A 23,238-nucleotide genomic window follows, 5' to 3' on the forward strand; every position below is an offset into this window, starting at 1 on the left:
TGGTTATTTATACTGTGGCAGTATCCCATCCAGCCTTGATATACCTGTGGGGTATCCTCTCCTAAAGTTGTTGGGGTACTCCGGTGTGCTTTCCGTCCATTGTGTGCTTACCTGCTGCCTGGTTATTTCTCCGACCGGCTCTCGCGCTGTGGTGCTTTGGCTCCGGTGGCTGTTCTTTTGTGCTACATCCGGCTGACAGCTAAATTCCTGGAAGTGCCCTCAATCCTTCTCCGTTAGTAATGATCTCTGGATTTGTCTGATTTTTTTCCCGGGCGTTGTGAGACAAACTGAGTGATGCGGCCGCCATTTTGGAAGTGTACTGCTCTGTATAACAACGATGAAGCTGCGGCTGCACCGATTCAACCTCCGGATTTCCCTTCTTTGTAGCCTGGTAACTTTTACTTACCTGTTTCCTTGGTGGCGTCTGCTGGTGAGCTCTGGTGGTGTGCTAGCCGCCGCCGTCTTTCCGCAGGGCTCCCTCGCAGCTGTTGTCCTGTTGTGAGTTCCTGCACTGGGACACTTTCTCCTGCTATTTTACATTTACTTACAGTGACACTATAGATCCTGTTGCAAGATATATTTTCCTAAATATGGCTATCTCCCTGCAAAGAACCAATCAGGCTGTTAGTGCCTGTACTGAAAGGCTCCTCACACAGCTTGATAATCTGAGGGTGGACACCATACCTTTGTGTACTGCTCCTGGGAAGTGCTGTGTTGTGGATGAGCCAGTTGTGCGGTAGTTTCCAGAGTTTGTGACCCTCACAGCTTTTACGACTGACTTTATCCTGAATATATTTCACTCACTGAATGTGATTAATCCTGATTTTATTTTCCACCTCACTCCTCGGTGTTCCGACACTGCTGTTGCACCACTTAAGATATCTACATTTATTATATGTGCCAAAATACCAGGATTTACTGTTTATATACATAAACTGGAGGTTTCCCTGTTTATCTTCATCTGTGCTGTAATGGGACTATCTCATCAACTTTGTTTTTCCAGGGGATAGAGACCTGGCCGGACTAATATCTTGAAGCGTGTTATTTTGTAATGTTGTATACCCTGTTTTTGTATGCTATGTTCAAATCTTTTATCCTTTATGGATATATCTAGGCCTGTAACATACTACCATTTTTCAAAAGCAATGTACTCATTTCTAAAGCATTGCGGGAGAGCTGGGGTTGGTCTAGCCTAGTGTAAGGCAATTTATTTTACTGCCTTTGTCAATTAATGTTGCTATATTATCCTTTATTTGGGTTTGGGGGGGTTAGGTTAGGTTTCAGTAATTTAGAATTTTAGTTTGGGGGTGATTAATTTAAGGCACACATCCACTTAGCGATAATACTGAGCTCAGTATTCGTGCACTTTTATGTCGGAAACGACCTGCTGGTCATTTCCGACATCAATCATCGCATGAAAATGCTGTACAGCATGGTAGGGAATGATTGATGAGCCTGCACTGAACGTTCAGCGTAAGCACAGCATAGACTGACAAATGACTGCACGATTACAATGTCTTAATCGTGCAGTCGTTTTGATGTCTGCAAGTGGATGTGTGCCTTTATAGTATATTTAGGGGGAAATCCAGGTATACCTAGGTCGGGGATAGGTTAGGCAGGGTGGCGGGGTTATGGGGAGGTTTGTTTTGGGTGGGTTTTTTTTTGTATATTTGTTTCGTTTATATGTAGAGGTGGGCTGTGTGGGATAGGGGGGTTACAGGAGGTAATATTTTTGATATATTTATGATGGGTGCATAATTTTTGTATTTTTTTTATAATCATGTACATTGTATGAACCCCAATGCTGTTTCAATTTCCTTTTTTTTGAGCGCACCTGAATGGCACCTCTGGTTGTTATGCGATCATCCGCCATTGGTTGTGGGGTATTTTGTAAAGTACTCATCCTGTAGGTACGATTATTTTTTCAACATTTTTCTATATCCGATGTCTTATTGGCTACTCTTTTCTTTTGTTCTCCAATTTCCTTTATATATGTGCCTGTGTATGCTGTTTCTTATGTCTGCTATCCTTATCATATGACTCTTTTCCCTACCTGGGCGTAAATCTTTAAAATAAAATAATAAAAAAAAAAATTTAATGGCGTATTTATTTAAATGCTGCGCTGTACATAAGAACAGGATAGCTCAGAGCACTAATACTCTGCTGCATTAAAGGTGATGTTAGTGGTGACCTGGATTCTAGTCCCCATGTAGCTTTCGCTGATGTTTTTTATTTATTAATTGTAGTCCCTGCTCCTCTGGGTGACATCCTGTAACTGGAGGGAGCCTCACAGTTAGACTAGCATCCGGGTTCCACGCTTCGGTTCCGCCAGGAGTTGATTAGGGAAACTACAACCTAACCCACCAGAACTCACTTGTAGGGACGCACACTGACAGGCACAGCGGATAAGCCACTTGCCCTGTGGCTTTTCGCTTGACCCGTAACGGCAAGTTTGTGTAAGTGATGTCCAAGCATGAAGCTTTAAAAGGTTAATTGTTTCCAACACAAACACTTCAAGGGTAATTTAACAATATTAGTAGGAGGAACTTGGAATAACAGCAAAGAGACCAGACAAACAAAAGGCTACTGGAATTACATGTGGCCTATTGCCTTGTTCTCTGGGTGAGCCTTCACTTTCTTGCTTTATTTCTTCTTCTGGCCGGGTATCTAGCTCCATCTCTCCCCCGGACCTGGCTCTGAACTCTCCTTGGTTGTACACGTCATTCTTTGGTTATCCTATGGGGTTGGTACTCCCCTCCATTACTCCTGCCGCTAGATCTAATCATTTATCTGCTCTTCTGGCTGTAGCCAGGACTCCCAATCATGGAGCACGGTCCCTAGCTGTCAGTGACCTAACGGGTGCTACCTTGTTGTCTCAAGACAGTTGTTCTATCAGTCCAACACAAACACTTTCCCAGAAACAAATGTATTATAAATCAGTTGGTTGCATATCTAAAAATAAGAATAAACTGCGCTCAAAGCCCCTAATGTAGTAAGTCACTATTGTGTGAAAGAGGTAAATGAAAGCACGTATACTGGATAACATTACTTATAAAGGAATATGATAACATTATATAGATCCTACTACTAATAAGGTCTAAAAACAATAAAAGGTAGATAACAACACCACACAAATAAATATATACATTTATTTATTACATAGTTTGATAATACAGACTAGTGTAACCTACCCATATTTGGGCATATATCAGTATAGTTTGTATATACACAGGTTGTGGAAAGTTTTGACATATCTCCTTGTGGCCCTGGACTGCAGGAACTACGGCCAAGCCAAAGAAATGGGGCTGTAATGAAAAGTCATACCGTTCCTTTGGTGGCGGAGGGTGATGTGATAAAGTTACTTGGGGTTACTGCTGAAAGTACTTAATAAGGAGGATTTTTCAGTGTAGTGTGACATCCCGCTCCTCACCCTTTCTGATGGTCTGAGTGCTCATAAGGTGGGTTCCGTGGTACTGTTCTACATTGCCCGGGGTGTACACAGGGTCATCAAGAGGTTTGAAAATGTCAAAAAGGGGGGAGAGAGGAGGGGGCGGTTTCTATGCCTCATCTAAACTTGTGTCAACTTTATTTTCTTAGAGGTCAAGGTAAAATGGTACTGAATGTTTCAGATTGATTTAGGTTGTTAATAGAAACCTTGCACCTGCCCCAGGTACATGTTACTCTTGACATCTACATGAATGCCAGGACCAATGCTTTCCCGGAAGAACATTGCCCAGAGAATCAAACTGCCTCCACCAACTTAGTTCTCTCTTTTCTTTGTAAAAGACACACACGCAGCCAGCGGTCCACACGATTTAATTGAAAACTCATTTCATCAGACCATGCCACTTTCTTCTACGGCACCATGGTCCAATTCTGAAGCTTATGAGCCCCTTGAAGGCACTTTCGGTGATGGCCAGGGGTAACACGGGCACTTTGTCAGGTCTGCAACTTAGCAACAAGCTGCGATGCACTGTGTGTTCTGACACCTTTGTATCATAGGCAGCATTCAACTTTTTATTTATAGCTTTTGTGGATCTGGACCAGATACGCTCGCCTCTGCCCACCCACGAAACAACGAGCCTTGGGCAGCCAGAATTGTTGTGTAGGCACTAGGATGCTCTCTGTATCATGTCAGTTATTCCCACATCCACACAGGGTGTTGGGTCACCCACAATGGGGGTTGCCACCTATTGATTTTACACCACATACTGACACATTGGCCTCCCTTTTCACATGAGGGCACCTGACAGTCTAAGGAATGTGGCATGGATACAAAATAGGTCTGGGTAAAGACTTCAGGCTGTAATGGGAGCAAAATCTGAATCTGGTTAAAATAGCTACACCCATCAATAGTAATTCAATCCAGCCAGTAGGAAATGGCCCTGCCAAATACGTTTAGGTGTGTTACTCCTAACTAAATCTAAAATACCATTATTGTAGCAGGAGGAACGCTGGATTCCTTGACACCCAGTAAATTAATTCCAGGACAATAACAAAGGGTACTTTACAGTCAAGGCAGGAACGTGACACAAGGGGAGGCCTACTGGACACAATAAAAGGGCCAAATATTTTTAAAAAAAAAAATCTAAAAAAGGTACAGGAAGCAAAGGGGTCGCTGTGGCAGCCGGTTTGGTGTCAGATTAACTGCATCATTCAGAGCAGTTTAGAGACATGTTCCTTTAGTTAAAAAAAGAAAAAAAATTGTTAGAGCTCAACTTTATCCAGTATAAAGAACCACAAAACACCACACAAATGGAACAAAATAGATATAAGAAAAAAATACATTTCTTCAAACAAGCCAATAGCAATACAAGCTCTCACCCCAGTGTCCTAGACATGTTGGCAGCAGAAAAATAAAAACAGGCAACAGAATCTGAGGCCTCCACCAGCAAGGTCTCACACCCACTCCTACACTAGAATAGGAAAGTCATACCAAGGCCATTATCTTATACCAATAACTTTTCAGAGATGGTGATGAATAATACAAATTGTAAAGTAGTGCCCCTGTCTACGGTTATTCCTGGCAGGGTATTTTATGTACTGTGCATTGATGTGGAGCACTGACAAGTCAGGAAGTATAAATCCTCTATTTGCATTGTTTAGGTCAGAGGTAATAACACCAAATGCCACACAGAATTCCTGAGCATACAGCAGCCCCTTTGCAGGCAAGGCAGCGAGCTTCCGTACAGCCCATGTCTGGCTAGCTGTCCTTGGGTGTCTGCGGGCTGCTCCAGTAAAGATCTTTGCTGCTTCTTCTCCGCCTGAGCAGACGATGGTCAGAGTAATAAACGTCCATAGCCAGGCCTGGACAACCTGAAGCTTTTAGGGTGGCGCTATGGCCGGAGGCTCTTCTTCGTCAGAGTCAAACTCAACGCTTTCATCCTTAACCCACTTCCCTGTGCCATCCGGGATCCAGCCTGAACTGCAGAGGAAGGGATTGACGTGTGAAAAAGTACAATAAAGGGCAACAACTCATATACACAGATGGTGTGACTTCTGGACCGTACCAGGTCAGTGCCTCAAGGGGGAAGAGGGCTGCGGGATCAACCTCACCCCCATTGTATAAAGTGGGATCCAGTCTTGACACATGCTATAGAACAAAGCCACACTGTTCCTGCCATTCATCTATTATACAGCTTAGCAGTGCTCCTCATAGTGACCACAGAAAGAACCACTGTGTGATCATGACTTTCAAGATTTTGGATCTTTCTGAAGATCGTTCCCAGATAAGAGACCCCCACACCTGTGCCCACTCATTGTCTTACACAAACATCAATTCTATGAGATGACCCATATATCTAGCTGTATTTGGTTTTTGCCCGATTCACTCTGCAACATATCCAAACTAAATATCACTATCTGATTAAGTATATATAGAGGCAGACCAAAGCCGGTGTCTCGTCGTTGCCAAGAACGACACCACAAGCATTCCCTGGCAGCAATGCATTCCCAGCAAGCCATCACCCACCTCTTCAGTAACAGGTAGTGCTGCATCGCCCGACCTCTATCAGGGTCATCGCCCAGCTCCCCCGCTTTCTCTGAGCTCTTCCGCGTCTTCTTGCGCCTGCTGCATTTCTGCTGCGGAGATGACTTGAAGACACCTGGGCGGTGGAATAGTTGTGGATAAGTTACCGGTTATACAAACTGCTGAATCCAAGTACCCTCAACACCAGACACATTTATTATTTATTTTATTTATAAACAGTTTCTTATACAGCACAACACATTCCGATGCAATTCACTATTGGAAAAGGTTAATAGAACAAAAGTGGGTAATAACAGACAGAGGTAGGACGGCCCTGCTCGTAAGCTTACAATCTATAGGACCATACAACATAATGACAAATACTTATAACATTTCTAAACTACCTGGCACATAAATGTGCTTCATTCACCTAAATGTAGGTACAGTACCTGTAAGCGGTCACTGCATAGTACAATTGATCGTCCTAAAAACAAAACAAGACCTAAAACAAACAAAGGACCGTAAGGATAAGCTTAGAAGATAATTGCCTCTTCTTTCCACACCACGGTAATCAGTGATCTCTACGAGTTCCGTATTTTGGGTAGAAAAGTGGTGTCACTGTGCAGAGTGGGTAGATCGCACAGCACCTCTAGGTAAGGCAGCATCATCCTGTCTGTTAAGGTGCCCACACACATAGCGATCTGCCCACGATAAGCCGATGTGTACGATTTCCCTTGAAACTCTCCCCGGCAGCTCTGCACACGATCTCCACACGATCTGGTGTCCAACCTTCATATGATCTCTCCTGCAGCCAGACTGTCACAGTGCATCGTGTCCTAGATTGTCAGATCTGCCCTACTGCACAGCAGATCTGAAGATGTGATGTGCCACCAGGGGGGACGCGCATCGTGATTGTGAGTGGGGACTCACGATTTGGCCATATTTTACACGATCTGTCGTTCCAATGCGTCTTCATCGGCCAGATCGTGTAAAATATCGCCGTGTGTGGGCACCTTTAGATATCTACAGCAATTAAAGCTGGATCACATTGTACAATTCAAAAATGTGTATCTGCCAATGAGCTTAGCACATCTTTTCCTGAAGATTCACATATTCCCCTCTATACAATAGCTCAGTGATTAAGGGATAACAATTGTCGTTCTCCGGTTATATAGAAAGGTGGCTGCAATGGGATAAAGGGACAGGCCACGTGATAGGTGGCCCCAGTACACATCTCCTTCCCTTCTACAGAAAGAATCACAGCGCATTTAAACTAGAAATTTATAGTGGCGCAATTACAAAGTGCAAAACAGCACCCTTTGCACTTAATATTAATGCTGCTTTAAATGTCAAGGTCAAATCCACAGGTTAGTATATCTAGCCCCATGTGTCTTACACTGATCAGTGGCCTATGATCCACCATTTGCAGAAGATTGAGCACAATGCAGGAGTGCGAATTGTATTAATTTGTTCTACACCAGACCAGGCGGTCAGACATAATTTGAGTAATAAATACAAATAATGATCCAGATCATGCGCTTCCTCTTGGATGTCAGATCACACATACACAACAAGAGATATGGTAAGAACTTACCTTTGTTATCTCTGTTTCTACGAAGTCCATAGGGTCCACAGGGTTGACCTTGGGGTATAGGTTGGGAACCAAATCCGGGCACCACGCAGTTAAAGCTTTTAGCTCCCAGGATGCACTGGGTCCACTCTCCCTATAACCCCACCCCCAAGCCAGAGGCACCTCAGTTTGTAAGTAGCCAAAGGCCGGAGGAGGAGAGAAAAAGAGAGAGAAAACTGGAACACTCAATAACCATACTCACCGAAATGGGAGACGGAAAACCGGTGACCAGCCACACAGCCCATATGAAGCCAGGTGCGTCAGGGCGGGCGCCCTGTGGACCCTATGGACTTCGTAGAAACAGAGATAACAAAGGTAAGTTCTTACCATATCTCTTGTTTTCTACTTCAGGGTCCATAGGGGGTCCACAGGGTTGACCTTGGGGATGTCCCAAAGCAGTTCAACCAAGGGTGGGGACGCTCCTGTGCTGAGAGGAGAATCCGTCGCCAAAAAGGAAGCATCCTGAGAGGCAAAGGAAACCAATGCCTAGAACCTTAAAAAGGTGTGGACAGAAGACCACGTGGCCACCTAGTAAGGTAAAACAGCCGAGGCGCCACAGCGAGCCGCACACATGGCCCGAGAAAAAACAAGCATCAACAACAGGAAGGCCTACCCATGGGTAGGCCCCTGAGGAAGACCTACGAGGCCATCCAGCCAACATTTGGTTATAGGCCGGCCATCCTTTCCTGTGAAAACCAGAAATCTCAGACCACCAATAAGGAGTCCGATTTCCGTAAGGAACCTGAACGGATCACAAAAATCCAAAGAGGCCAGACCACAGTCAATGAGGCCACACCAGCCGAGAGGACTGGGGACAGAATGGCCGTACCATAAGTTCCAGAGCAATATGGAACCTGAAAACCACTAAGCAGCAACACAGGGCGAGAGCAACTCCCACCCTGACATGATGCCCTCCAGAAGAGGGAGCCACATGAGAACGCTCCCAATTCAGACACTCTCCTGGTTGATATAAACACCCTGAGAGAAAGAGAGAGCCTAAGCAATAGACCATGTAATGGCTATCACAACCAGCGGTTCCATTGACTGTCCCCGGAGGTAACGAAGAACCACTACTTACTCCCCAGGAGTCCCTAGGGAGGACAAATGGAGGCATAATCAAGAAAACACTCCAAAGGATGAACTGGATACCAGAGTGGAGCAATTCCATATCTTAACCATACTGACAGTGTAGAGATCCGCACTGTCAGGAAGACCAGGCCAAGTGTGAAACCCAAGCCAGCCGGAAGGAATGCCAGAATATCTGGAAATCCTGGACACCGGAGGATTGTATCGACAGGTACAATACCATAAGATTTATGGCTGCCACAGTTTGTGGTAGGTCCCAGCAAAAGCTGATCCATGTGCTCTAATCATTCCAACGATGACAAAGCCAGGGAAGCCGTAAGACCACTGTAAGGACACAGTCAAAGACAAACGACCCAGGTCCAAGGCAAAACCAAAGACCCTGAGACAACAGGTCCGGGCAGTGAAGCATCAGGGATGGAGTATCGATGTAGAGACTCCGAAGATCCAAGTACCCCTGACATCTGGGGCAATCAGGAGCCACCAGCAGGAAAGCATCTCCGTCTCGATTGAAAACACTTCCAAAGACCTTGAGGAAGAAGGGAGACCGGAGAACACAGGTACACAAAGTGGAAGGACCACTTCACCGACAAAGAGTCGCTGAAGGTTGCTTCAGAATCCCCAAAGCTGAACTGTAACACCATAGTGTGATAAAGTCAGAAGGCCATGAGGGTCACCTCAGGGGGGCCCCCCCTGCTCACCAGGAGATGAAACCTCTCTTGGGGAAGAGACTAGTCCCCGGGATGCACGTCGTGACGGCTGAGGACTCCCGCTTCCCAATGGAGAGCTCCTGAAATGAACGCTGCCGAGATGGTCGGGAGGAGACCCTCGGACTATGTCCGAATATGTGACATACCTGTCATTGCCACCCAACGAACAGTGTTGCTAAAAAGGAAGCCACTGTCCTGACCCTGTCGGACTGAACCTTTTCAGGTTCACCGGGAAACAAGAGTTATGCCAGAGTAAGTTAATTGACAGGGTGGAATCGACAGACGTCCAACTGCACTGAAAAGGATTCGATCCAGACACTGTCCATAGCAAAGAAAACCCTGGACGAGATGGCCATAGCCACCCGGACAGGGACCGACTTGCCTCCGGAGAGAGCATCATCGTTTGAACAGTTATCCGACAGAAAAAACTCATTCCATCTGGAGATGAGCCAATTATGGAAAGGCCTGGAATGGAACTGAGCCCATTCCACCATGCATCCCAGAGTGTAAAGACATCTGTCGACTGCGCAGACAACCATGTACTCCTAATGGAAGAGAGGAGATTCCGTCTTACGCCAGAAGAATTCTCAGATTCTGAGAATCCAGCAGGGATCCTAGATGAAGAATACCCAGAGAGGGATGCAGGGAGGACTTTTTCCCCGTTGATTAAACGTCTGCACCCTGAAGAAGCCACAGTCATCCTGACCTGGCCGTAAAGTACCCCGGTGATCCCGCTAAGAGCAGGAGGCCGTCCAGGTACAGGAGCATTGGGATATACTGAACAGAAGAACTGTCAGAAAATCCAAAACGCTGGTAAACCCCTGTGGGGCTGAGGACAGTCCCAACAGGCAGAGCCCGAAAAATTGTAAGTGTTGCTGTGATACAGCAAACCTCAGCCCATGCTGAGGAAAGGTCTCTGTAAGTACCCGTAGGCACGCGTCCTGTATATCCAGTGATACCATAAAGTCCCCAGGTTCCAAACATCGTATGATGGAGCATAGGGATTTCCTCCTGAGCCCAGGTAGCTTTAAGAACTGGTTCAGGGAATTGAGACAGAGAATAGGCCAAAGAGGACCATTCAGCTACCGCACCAGAAAGAAAGCAGAACAACCAGTCCCTCACTGAGATAGTGGGGATGGCCTAATTAGCTCCGCTTACCGCAACAACTGCATAGCTTTCTGGATCTGTAAGGCCCTTGTAAAGAGGGCGTACCCTCCTACCCACGTAGCCGCGGCAACTTGACACTAATACCGGGCGAACTGAGAAAATCGGTATCTCCCAGTTGTAGGCCTGTCCTGTCAGGCTGAAGAGATATCCGTAGGTTCAGAAGCAGGATCGGCTGGCAGTCCAGGCCTGCTCGGTACTGGATATGTCGGCCCTTGTAGATGCCGACAGTCTACGAAGAAACAGACCTTTAGGCTGACCCAGAGGACAAAAAAGACTTAACAGACTTAGTCTGAGGCCTTGTAGTGGGCATAGCTGAAAGCGGTAAACTTGTCGTTAGTAATACTGCCAATGTTACTACAATCTTGTCAAGGTCAGGACCAAACAATATCAACCCTAAAGATGGTATCTGCACCTCTGCATTCCCAGAGCGCAGCCATAGGGTATTACGGAGGATACAGTCGCAGCCGGAACTCTGAAAGTTAGGAGACTGGTATCCAATATAGGCATTTCCACCTATGACAACAGCATATATTACGTGAGCGACCAAATACATTTGAACCCCCGACGTGTTGGAGGGGAAAAAACGTTACAAATGCATCAACCCAATATGCAATAGTATTAACCAACCATGCTATAGCCATGGTAGGATGGATAACAACTCCTGAAAGCAAGTATACTGATTTCAGGCAGAGTTACCACCTACGGATCCGAAGAATCCGACCACGCAGGAATGGGAGGCGTAGTAACGTCTGTAATCAGACGAGTAACACGCCCATCCCCCCCAGGAGGGGCTCGTGATGACCCTCAGGGAATTTGGGACAGGAGGCCAAACACTGTTGTAACACCTATCTGGCAACAGCCAGAGTCCCGCTATGCGATCCACCCGCTAGTCAGCAACAGGGAACCCGAAGGCACGCAATACTGAGGGTGTATGATACAGGTGCAGGTCAACATTCACTCTAACCAGAATGGACCTGCTACCAGCCCTAAAGCAGGGATAATAATACCTGAAATAGGCTTCCCCCCGTGTAATGGAGCGTACACACGGTCAGATTTGTCAGACTTGTCAGATTTGTCAGATGAACGACTGAACGATTAAACGATTTGAACGATTTGGACGATTTGACCAAAGTTTTGAACGATTTGAACGATTGAACGATTTTTAACTGCATTAAAATGAATGGAATCGTCCAAGTCTGACTGCAAACCCATCAGATGTCAGATATCGTTATCTGACAAACGGGAACGCGCATCGTTGATCGTCCATCGTTCAGGCATGTCAGATATGAACGATTTTTCATCAGATATGAACGACTGAACGATTTTTAAATCGTTATCGTCCATATCTGAAGAAAAAATCTGATCGTGTGTATGCACCATAAGAGGGAAAGAGCCCCGAACAGTACCCAGTTCACGGCAGAGCCAACTGGGAAGTAACCACAGGGCGTCAACCACGCCAATTAGCGTTTCGTAGAAAACGACATCCACCCAGGGTGGCTGTTGTGGTAATCCCTGCAAGGGGAATGACAGACTATTGTGGCACCAGGGGGAATTCATATACTGCGAAAAACCCCTGCAGGGAGCGGTAGTCTGTGTCACAGGGGAAGAGAGCAAGAAGCTGCGAGATACCCTGAGATGAAAAGGGCAGTATGGTGAAGTAACCCCAAGTGAGGTACAACAATGGGGCCCGCCCGGCGATCCGCAATTGAGAGGATCCCGAGAAAACAAACCGCCCAAGGGGGTCGTGAAAGAGGCCGGCACCAGATGACGCCACATACAGAACCCTTTATGAGTCAAATCCTCCGCACTAACACCTGCAGCACATGACTTGCAGGATAGTAAAAATGGGTGCAGTATAACGCTCTATCTCCTGGTCAGACATATCTGACCCATCTTGGCGGAAATATTAAGCAGCGCTATACTGGTCCTGACTGATGCCAAAAATTAGCTGCAGGGACCCATTTTCAGCGTATGCAACACACAGTTCCATCTAAAATATGGCAACGTGCAGCACGCAACAGTATGTGACAAACCACACAAATATTAACAAGTATATAAATGTGAGGTCTCAGAACCACCCTAAGTACAGCTGTATTAGGGCAGATAAAGAAAAGGGATAGATATACACTGACAGGTGAGAGAATAAAGTACAGTCAGCACTAGCATAAGTCACATACAATGCAGATATATACATATATACATAAACATGTCATATAATATACTGCACTATTACACTGCATTCAACTGCCCAGATTCAGTGTCTGGGAAGGCTACAATGCTGTGTACACTGACCTGATGGTGAGGTACGCAGGGGGACTGGACTCACTGCCATCCTGAGAGATTTCTGCTGCACCACAGAGATAAAATGGCCGCTGGAGACCTCAGAGGAAGCGTGGCCCGCGGAGGAAGCAGCTCAGCGACGCCAGACTATGGATACTGAAAGGCGCGCTGAGCTGAGGGGAGGAGCCGCTGTAACAGGGAAGGCTGCCTCCCCTGGCCGGCTATTAACCCCCGGAACGCCGGCTCCCTGCACCGATCGTTAAGTCCCTGGTGGTCTAGTGGACACACGGGGTATGGGGGGCCCGCCGCCACTGCCGGCGCCTCCGGTCTGTCCCCTGAGACCGGAGGCACAGGACTGCATTTGAAATGCGCGGATCACCGCAAGCGGTGATCCGCGACCTTACCTGCTCCCCGTGGATCCGGCAGCAGTCCTGGGCGCCCACAGAGTCCGGCTAGTACAGACTCTGGGGTCCCGCTGAGATCCCCAGATCTGTACTGGCGTCTCAGCGCCAGCGGGGTGACGGAGCGGCAGCTTAGACGTCCTATGGACAGTCCGACGCTGCCGCTCTGAAGAGTCCAAAGTCCATGGAAAAAACTTTGTCCCTAAAAAAAATAAAATAAGCTTAGGGGCTGCTAATCAGCTCCCCCTGCGCTAACGGTGACCCGACTCCGGCCGGGCACCAGCTTAAACTGAGGTGCCTCTGGCTTGGGGGTGGGGTTATAGGGAGAGTGGACCCAGTGCATCCTGGGAGCTAAAAGCTTTAACTGCGTGGTGCCCGGATTTGGTTCCCAACCTATACCCCAAGGTCAACCCTGTGGACCCCCTATGGACCCTGAAGTAGAAACAACTGATATTGTACTGTATATGCCCATATAGGCAGCTAATTTGAGGGGTAACAAAATATAAAATTTTCCACTGGTCAGAAGAGAAAATTATAAATCCTGGGTGTTCTCACCTGAGCTGCTACCTGGGCCAGCATGGGACACCCCTGCTGTGGATTCGGAGGGACCGGGCTGTGAAGTCACTGGATGGCAGCGCTCTGTGGTCAATAAGGAGGCAGGAGAATGAGGTAACTCAGAAGAGCCGATCTTTCCGGCATCCGGCCTATAACAAAATAAAAGTAAACGTGTGTGTGTGTGTGTGTGTGTGTGTGTGTTTTCATACACACATATATACACACTATATATACGCTGCTCCCAACCCTTTGCAGACAGCTGTCATTTTTATTAAGCTTCGTACAGCATCACTTCGGGCGAAAGGTTAATTCCCAAATTAAAGAACTGTCAGTTTTCTAAACATGTAAAGATTTGGGTGGCATGCTGGCTTCACTCTAAATCATGCTTGCTGACTCATAGGTAACAAGATTTTTCTCTCTTTAATAGGCATTAAAAAGGGACATTGTTTTGGTAATTGTTAATTGGCAAATAGTTTCCTGAAGTTATTCTGAAGTCTCAAAAGTGAATGATTGGCAAAAGAAATAAAAATTAGATCTGTCAAAATCAAACAGTAACATCATTTAAAATAAATAGAAATTATACTATTGAAAAGTCATCATTACCATCTGTGCTCTTCTTAATACAGTTTAGTTACTACATTTAGTATTCTGAAACGTCAACATGCTAAACGTGACCGAATCCCTTCCGATGTGCTGCATAAAATACTGGGGAGCAAGCACGCAGCCATGTGACGATTATAGCTTCAGTACACAGACAGGGACAGAAGATAGAGAAGCCCCACCTCATACACCTTATATGAGAGATTTCAGCAAGGGGATGGGACAAATAGCATGCATGGGAAGGTTTAGTAAATCCTAGCCAACTGTACAGGCTGTAAAGAAATTTTGAACAGCTCATCTAACCAATGGTGGACCACTTGCACCAGGCAGCGGTTGGGCCTCTAGTGCTCACTCCCTCTCCACAAGTTAGTACCTTTTTCTAGAGCAGCAGCTGTTGTATGGCGCAGCCTTTAGCAGTGCATGCTGGGTAATCTTCCTGGTCTGTGCAAGCAGAGGAGCTGGACCTTTGGGGAGCTGCACAAAGAGAGAGAAGAGTATGAGGGCATTTCATAATCCATATGCTGGGGGTTCACGGGTCACCAGCTACAGAGTGATCAGGAGTTTCAAGACAAATGTGGTTGTACAGAGAACAGGGGACCACCCACAGTTAGGGTAGGAAAGTGAGTAGTATTAAGATCTGGCCGACCTGACCACTGGAGAGTGAACGTTGGTAGTATAAACCAGGCCCATCCAGCGAGTGCACAGAGGGACAGAAGTATAGTATCAGGAAAAATTAGGGATTATCAGAGGGGAGGGGGGGGGGGGGGGGGGTTCTCGGATAAACCCTCATTTATCCAAGTATTTTACTTATGACCCAGAATCCACTCGGGCACACTTATCCTCCTTTGAGCCTGGCTGGGTCTGCTGATCTTATGAAATCGTAAAAGGTGCTCACACACATACAGAGTTGCTCCCAATCAACCGATGTGCACAATTTCCCCATAACTTTGCCTGAACTCTCCCCAGGCAGTCGTGGTCACGATTTGGAGTTAAAAATGTCCAATCTGACTAAGATCTATCTTGCAGCCAATGCATTGTATCCCAGATTGGCTAATCTGCCCTACAGCACGGCCGGTCTGCAGATGCGAGGTACGACGAGCATCGGCATCGTGATCAAGAGTAGAAACTCACGATTATGGCCATTTTTTTTTTACACGATTCGTCGAAATCGGCCAAATTGGATGAAAAGTCGGTGTGTGTGTGGGCACCTTTAGAATTAACTTAAAAAGGTGAGTTATAGTAAAACCCTTGTTAACTCTCTTCGAAATCCATAGGGTCCACAGAGAGACAATGGGGTGTAGGTGGTACTTTTAGAACCGGACACCAACGGCAAAGCTTTTCCTGTCCCAGGATGCTCCGGTCCTTCCCCCTACACATCCCGAGGGCAACTCTGTTTTCTTAACAAGCCCAAGGCAGGAGCAGGATAGGAGATAAGGAAGACTGGTACACTGAAGAATCACACAGAGAAACAAACAAGTGACCAAGAGAAGAAACCCATAGAAGCCAGGTGCGTCAGGGTGGGTGCCCTGCGGAACCTATGGACTTCAAAAAGAAAGTTAACAAGGGTAAGTTTTACCATAACTCTACTTTTCTTCTTCAGGGTCCATAGGGCTCCACAGGGAGTCAATGGGGATGTCTCAACGCAGTTGTTCAAGGGAGGGGATGCTCCTAAGCGGAGGTGAGAACCCGGTGCCCTAAGGAAGCATCCTGAGAGACAAATGTAGCAAGGGGCAGAGAACCTAAAAAATAAGAAATGTGTGGACAGAAGACCACATGGATGCCTTCCATAATTGTTCAGCAGAGCCACCATGGCGGGCTGCCCACGAGGGACCCACAGAGCGAGTAAAATGAGTAGAAACGATAGCCGCCACAGGAAGCCTGTGAGATAGTCATGCGAAGCCATCTGGCCAGAGAATCTGTTAGCTGGCCATCCCTTATGGAATCCATATAGGACAAAGAGGGAGTCTGATTTTCTGATGGAACTAGTACGGTCCACGTAGATCTTCAGAGCACAGACCACATCCAAAAGAGGCCTCACCTGCTAAGAGGTCTGGTGATTGAAAGGCTGGAACCACAATTTCCTAATTGAGGTGGAAACGAGAGACCACCATGTGAAGGAAGCCAGGGCGCTATAGAAGAACAGCCCTGTCCGGAAGATAGATTAGAAATGGGGAGAGACAGGAAAGCATCTCTAAATCAGATACCCTACGGGCAGATGCTTATAGTCAGAAGAAAGTCTTCACAGTGAGCCATTTGACATCTACTGAATCCAGGGGTTCAAATGAAGGTTCCTCAAGTGTGTGGAGAACCACAGACAAATCCCACAGGAGGTTTTATACGTAGAACACCTTGCAGGAAGGTGTGAACATCTGGTAGAGGAGCAATTCTGCACTGGAACCAGATGGACAGAGCAGAGATGTGCACTTTTAGAGAGGCTTGGCTCCAATCCAGCTTGAAGAAAAGCAAGGATTCTAGAAACCCTAAAAACCTGGAGGATCATAGTTTCTAGTAGTGCACCACTGGAAATATGTAGGCCACACTGTGATAAATCCTGGCAGAGGCCGGTTTACGCACCCTGAGCATGGTCTGAACCACAGAGCTGGAAAACCCTTTAGACCTTAGGGGGGGGATGTCTCAAGAGTCAAGCCGTTAAAAGACAGACGGGCCAGGTCCAGATGTACAGGAACCCTTAGACAACAGATCTGGTCATAGAGGAAGTTGGAGAGGAATGTTTGAAGATCGGAGTACCGCCTGGGCCAAGCCGGAGCTACCAACAGGACCACATCCCCTTCCTGCTTGGACTTCTGAAGAACTCGAGGCAGAAGGGAGACCGGAGGAAAGAGGTACGCCAAATGGAAAGTCCACTTTACAGATAAGTCCACGAAGGCTGCGTCCCTTGTCCTGGCCCTTACAGTGGAAGCTTGTGATTGTGTAGCGAGGCCATGAGGTCCACATCCAGTAGACCCCATTTGTCCACCAGGTGCTGAAAAACTTCTGGATTGAGAAACCACTCCCCTGCATGCACGTCGTGACGGCTGAGGAACTCCGCCTCCGAATTGAGAATCCCCGGGATGAACACTGTGGAATTGGCGTTCGGCCCATGTGAGAATGCGGGACACTTCTGCCATTGCTGACCGACTTCGAGTGACTCCTTGGTGATTGAGGTAGGCCACTGCCGTGGTGTTATCGGACTATACTTGTATAGGCTTGCTCTGAAGAATATCCTGAGCCAGAGTGAGGGCTTTGTAAATGGCTCGGAGTTCCAGTACGTTGACTGGTAAGACCGCCTCGGCTAGAGTAAAGCGCCCCTGAAAGGAGTGCTGGCTGGTCACTGCGCCCCACCCGCGGAGTCTTGTGTCTGTTGTGAGAAGTGCCCAGTCCGGGTTCCAAAAGGGGCGACCCTTGTTTAGGTGAGACATCTGTAGCCACCAGGATAGGAACAGGTGAACCTATGGAGAGAGGTCCATCATCTGGGATCTGATGCGTTGAGGCAGGCCGTTCCACCTGTAGAAGATCAGGTGTTGTAGGGGTCTGGAGTGAAATTGAGCGAACTCCACCATGTCAGAGGTGGACACCATGGATCCCAAGTTCTGCATTGCAGAGTGAATTGACACTCGGCAACTACGGAGTAATTTGCGCACTCTGGGCGTGATTCAAAGCCGCTCGCTCTGATTCAGGGTGTGTTTTCATTTTTTTTCTCTAGCCCGCTCGCAAAGCTGTGGGTGACCACCCACAGTTTGTGCGAGCGGCCTGCAGTCCGTCCCGATTATCGCGACCATCGGACTTGCAACGAGACCCTGTGGTAGGGTCTCGGCAGCGCATGCCCGTGTGGACTTCCTGCTCTAATAGAGCAGTATGTCCACTACTGACATCACTAGCGATGTTAGTAGGGCCGCCCACAAACGGCAGGCGTTCCTACGGGAACGCCTGCGTTTGTGCAGCCACCCCCCCTCCCCGCCTACAAAACGGGGCAAGCTGTCACTCACCATCGACAGCCGCCCCGTCTTGTAGCGAGACCAGTAGCGACTGAGCTGCAGATTCGCAATGGGGTAACATCAAGCCACTTGCGAGCGGCTCTGAATCAGCCCCTCTGTGCTGTAGTACAGAGATTTTGTCTGCTGTCAGGAAGATTCTCTGAGCCAGAGTGTCCAGGAAGGCTCTGAGTTATACCACTCTTCGAGAAGGGGTCAGGGAAGACTCCAGTTGATTGGAAAACTGTGTGTTTGTAGGAAGGCAATGGTTACTTGTAGATGGCATCTACAAGGCCGCCAGATGTAGATGGCATCTACAAGGCCGCCATAACTGCCATGATCTTGGTAAAGAACAGAGGAGCTGTAGAAAGTCCAAAAGGCAGTGCTTGAAATTGGTAATGTTGCTGTAGTACAGCAAACTGGAGATACCATTGATGAGAAGGCGCTATAGGTACATGTAGGTAAGCGTCCTGAATGTCCGGAGTCAGCATAAATTCCCCAGGCTCCATAGCCAGGACAATAGAGCGTAGGGTTTCCACACGAACCCTGGGCACCCTGATAAATTTGGTCAGAGACTTGAGGATAGGCCAATGAGACCCATTGGGCTTTTGAACCAAGAAAAGAGAAGGGAGGCCCTTCCCTTTCTGTAATGAGGGGACCGGAACTATTACCTCCGAGAGTATTAAGGACTGAATGGCCTTTTGGAGGAGCAGGGCTTTGCTTGGGTCCGATGGAGGTCCGGTGCAAAATAACTGCTGGGGGGGGCCCACCTTAGGAATGAGAGTGTGTGTCCGTGGGAGACCACTTCTCTTACCCAGCACTGGGCGAAGTGAAGTCGGACCCCCACCCTGGGAGTACCCAGGAAGAGGTCCGCCCTGTCAGGCTGAGGGCTTGTCCTCAGATTTGGTAGGTTGACGTCTAGTAGCCCAGGCCTGTTTGGTCCTAGGCTTGGAGGCATTTGTGGATGCAGACTACCATGGAAAGTACTGACCTTTAGCTTTTCCTTGCGGCAAAAAGGACCAAAAGGATTACGTGGCTTCATAGTAGATGCAGAGAGCAGGAACGCAGTCTAGGAAGCTGCCAAGGTAGTCGCAATCTTGTCCAATTCTGGGACAAACAGGATCTCCCCAGAATAAGGCAGAGACTCCAAAGCCTTTTTAGAGTCCGAATCTACTTTCCATGAGCGAAGCCAAGTAATACGGCAGGCTACCATGGAAGTAGCAGATGCCTTGGTAGCTAAGAGTATCTAAAGCCGCCTCGTCTAAATAGGAGGCTGCATCCCTAATGTGAGATATGTATGACAGCTGTTCCCTGGAAGCATCAAAGGGAAAGCTATTTTCTAGGGCCTCTGCCCAACTCTCAATGGCTTTTGCCACCCAGGCCGTAGCCCTGGCAGAACGACTAATAGCTCCTGTAAGAGTATATAGACTTCAGGCAAGCTTCTATCCGTAGTCTCCTTTAAGGAGGTTACAGTACGGATAGGTAAGGTAGAGTTCTTAACTAGGAGTGTCACGTGGGAATCCACTGCAGGGGGAACTTCCCATTTAGTGCAATCAGTAGCAGGAAGAGGGTAAAAGGAAATCAAGAGTTTAGGCAGCTGAAACTTTTTACTAAGTATATTGCATGCTTCACACATGATCAGATAGCTGATCAGAGTGAGGAAACTGGCAAAACTACCTTCTGTCACTTAAATAGTAGCTCTTTTGCCCTAGGGGTGGGTTCCGTCTCTTCTATTTGAAGAATAGATTTTACAGCTCTTACAAGTGCAGGTATATTTAATTTAGAGGGGGTGGGGGGGGGGTTCCTCATCTCCCAGAGGGGGAGTCAGAGTGAGAGAAGTCTGCGTCTTCTGCCTCCCCAGATGATCACTCATAATGGATGGCTGGGTGGACTGGGAAGATAACACAGCACGCTTAGTAGGTTTACTAGGCAAGGGTCTCTCAATGTGCAGCATTTGCTGAAAGGCTGTAGGAGGTAGCCGCCAGACCCTGCACTGAGGTAGAAAGTACGTCTACCCATGGGGGAGGTAAAGGGTTCGCAGGGAGTACCTGCTGTGACCATCCCATAGGGGGAGCCACCACCGGGACCACTAATTTTTGCCAACACCTGTGAAAAGGAAGCCCAGTGGGGGTCCTGAGGAGAGGCTGCCGGGGCTGAGGGGCCAGGTGCCGTATAACAAGATGCACATAAAACAAACATTTTAAATGAGATCCTCTGAAGCCAAGCCTGCTAAACAGGACTTGCTAGACACCAGAGTGGGAGCAGCAGGCTGCTTGCTATTCATGTATGCCAGACATAGCTGCAAAGACAATTGTAGCACACAATTTGGCACAGTGCAGTGAGCAACCCAGATATATGTACAATATAGCACAGTGTAGTACGCAATACAGATATACAGTATCAGTCCCCATACCTCAGTATTCCAGTGTTATAATGAAAGAAAGGGAAAAATATAAGCTGAAAGTTTGAGAAAAATAAATAGACATCAGCGCTAGCACAAGTCACATACAATGCAGAATATACAACATAACTGCAGTGGGCACTAAATTCAACTACACAGACCGCAGTGGCTGGTAGGAAATAGCGCTGTATAACCTGGCCTTTGGGAGAGATATACAGGGAGACCGGACCCAGCGTTCCCGGAGACCTGAATGATGAGAAAATGGCAGACGTGAGTCTCAGAGGGGGCGGAGGGTGTGGGAGGAACAGCTCAGGGGCACAAGACCGCAGTGAAATGGCGCCCTGAGCCGGGGCTGCAGGTAGAGCGCCTTCTCCCCTATGCCAACATCAACCACCGGGTCCCTGGCCTAATCTGTACCCTGCGCAAGTATTGTAATGCCCCTAGTGGTCTAGTGAAGTCCCAGACGAACCGGTGGCCACGTCAGCACCTTTGGTCTGTCTCCTGAGACCGGAGGCAAGACTGCGCATAGACGCAGGTCCCCACAAGCGGGGGTCATCCTTACCTGTCCCCTTGAGTTACGGGTGCAGTCTGAGGTCCGAGAAGCCCTGCAGGCTAGGTCCCCTCCGGTGCCCCGCCGAGACTACCTAGCCGAGAGCTGGTGTTGTGGAGCCGCAGTGCAAACATGAAAATAAAGCTTGGGCTGCCCCACTGTTCTAACAGTTGCCCTCATGCTGTGAGCGGGGTACAGGGGGAAGGCCCGGAGCATCCTGGGACAGGAAAACGCTTTGCTGTTGGTACCTGGTCCTCCAAGTACCACCTACACCCCATTGTCTCTCTGTGGAGCCCTATGGACCCTGAAGAAGAAAAGGGTTTTCCAGCTAAACAGTTATTCCCACCTCTATTTGTACAATTGTATTTTGCAGTTTTACTCATAAAAGCAAATCACATTCTCTGCACAGTTACATTTAGCCAGTGACCAAATACATAGTAACATAAAGCAGCATCATTTAGAAAATAAATGTTCGCCAACAGCAGTAACAGACTAAAGTGTCCTATAAATGCCACAACCAGTGATTAAACCAGAAACCTCCAAACATTTCAATTACCTAATCCCAGATGTTACATGTAGAGTCATTATTCCTGGCTATAAACACTCTGCAGCAGACATGTACAAACCTGCTCCCCCGCCTCCTCTGCGCGCACGTACTCCTGATGCTGCCGCTTTTGGAGCTCATTTCTATGATTCAGCTTCTTCCCATAAAACCTCTGCAGATCTGGAATGCGAGAGAGGAGATGAGGGGGTTGCAGACAGAAGAGAGAGGGGGGAGGAGGAGGAGGGGGGGTTGCAGACAGAAGAGAGCAGGAGGAGGAGGGGTTACAGACAGAAGGGAGAGGGGGGAGGAGGAGGAGTTACAGACAGAAGGGAGAGGGGGGAGGAGGAGGGGTTACAGACAGAAGAGAGCAGGAGGAGGAGGGGTTACAGACAGAAGGGAGAGGGGGGAGGAGGAGGGGTTACAGACAGAAGAGAGCAGGAGGAGGAGGGGTTACAGACAGAAGGGAGAGGGGGGGAGGAGGAGGGGTTACAGACAGAAGGGAGAGGGGGGAGGAGGAGGGGTTACAGACAGAAGAGAGCAGGAGGAGGAGGAGGGGTTACAGACAGAAGGGAGAGGGGGGGAGGAGGAGGAGGAGGAGGGGTTACAGACAGAAGAGAGCAGGAGGAGGAGGGGTTACAGACAGAAGGGAGAGGGGGGGAGGAGGAGGAGTTACAGACAGAAGGGAGAGGGGGGAGGAGGAGGGGTTACAGACAGAAGAGAGCAGGAGGAGGAGGGGTTACAGACAGAAGAGAGAGGGGGGAGGAGGAGGGGTTACAGACAGAAGAGAGCAGGAGGAGGAGGGGTTACAGACAGAAGGGAGAGGGGGGAGGAGGAGGGGTTACAGACAGAAGGGAGAGGGGGGAGGAGGAGGAGGGGTTACAGACAGAAGGGAGAGGGGGGAGGAGGAGGGGTTACAGACAGAAGAGAGCAGGAGGAGGAGGAGGGGTTACAGACAGAAGGGAGAGGGGGGGGGAGGAGGAGGAGGAGGGGTTACAGACAGAGGGGGGAGGAGGAGGAGGAGGAGGGGTTACAGACAGAAGAGAGCAGGAGGAGGAGGGGTTACAGACAGAAGGGAGAGGGGGGAGGAGGAGGGGTTACAGACAGAAGAGAGCAGGAGGAGGAGGGGTTACAGACAGAAGGGAGAGGGGGGGAGGAGGAGGGGTTACAGACAGAAGAGAGCAGGAGGAGGAGGGGTTACAGACAGAAGGGAGAGGGGGGAGGAGGAGGGGTTACAGACAGAAGGGAGAGGGGGGAGGAGGAGGGGTTACAGACAGAAGAGAGCAGGAGGAGGAGGAGGGGTTACAGACAGAAGGGAGAGGGGGGAGGAGGAGGAGGAGGAGGGGTTACAGACAGAAGAGAGCAGGAGGAGGAGGGGTTA

At 48.3% G+C, this 23,238-nt stretch overlaps 1 protein-coding gene across 2 annotated transcripts in view; it reads right to left on the reverse strand.

Annotated features, from left to right (window-relative positions):
* Positions 1-3,135: 3,135 nt before the first annotated feature.
* SCNM1 (sodium channel modifier 1) overlaps positions 3,136-23,238 on the reverse strand; it is a 29,047-nt gene continuing 8,944 nt past the window's right edge. The window contains exons 4-8 of one of the 2 annotated variants that reach the window (XM_088467607.1): positions 21,943-22,040; positions 14,768-14,868; positions 13,795-13,943; positions 5,972-6,104; positions 3,136-5,425 (exon numbers count right to left, since the gene is read on the reverse strand). In XM_088467607.1, the coding sequence (XP_088323733.1) occupies positions 5,326-5,425; positions 5,972-6,104; positions 13,795-13,943; positions 14,768-14,868; positions 21,943-22,040 (581 nt within the window). In that variant the 3' untranslated portion in view covers positions 3,136-5,325. The remainder of the gene's footprint in view (positions 5,426-5,971; positions 6,105-13,794; positions 13,944-14,767; positions 14,869-21,942; positions 22,041-23,238) is intronic. The other variant, XM_088467608.1, reaches the window with a different exon arrangement.

The sequence above is a fragment of the Taudactylus pleione genome, unplaced genomic scaffold (assembly GCF_031769625.1).
Source record: "Taudactylus pleione unplaced genomic scaffold, aTauple2 ptg000073l, whole genome shotgun sequence".
Lineage (NCBI taxonomy): Eukaryota > Metazoa > Chordata > Amphibia > Anura > Myobatrachidae > Taudactylus > Taudactylus pleione.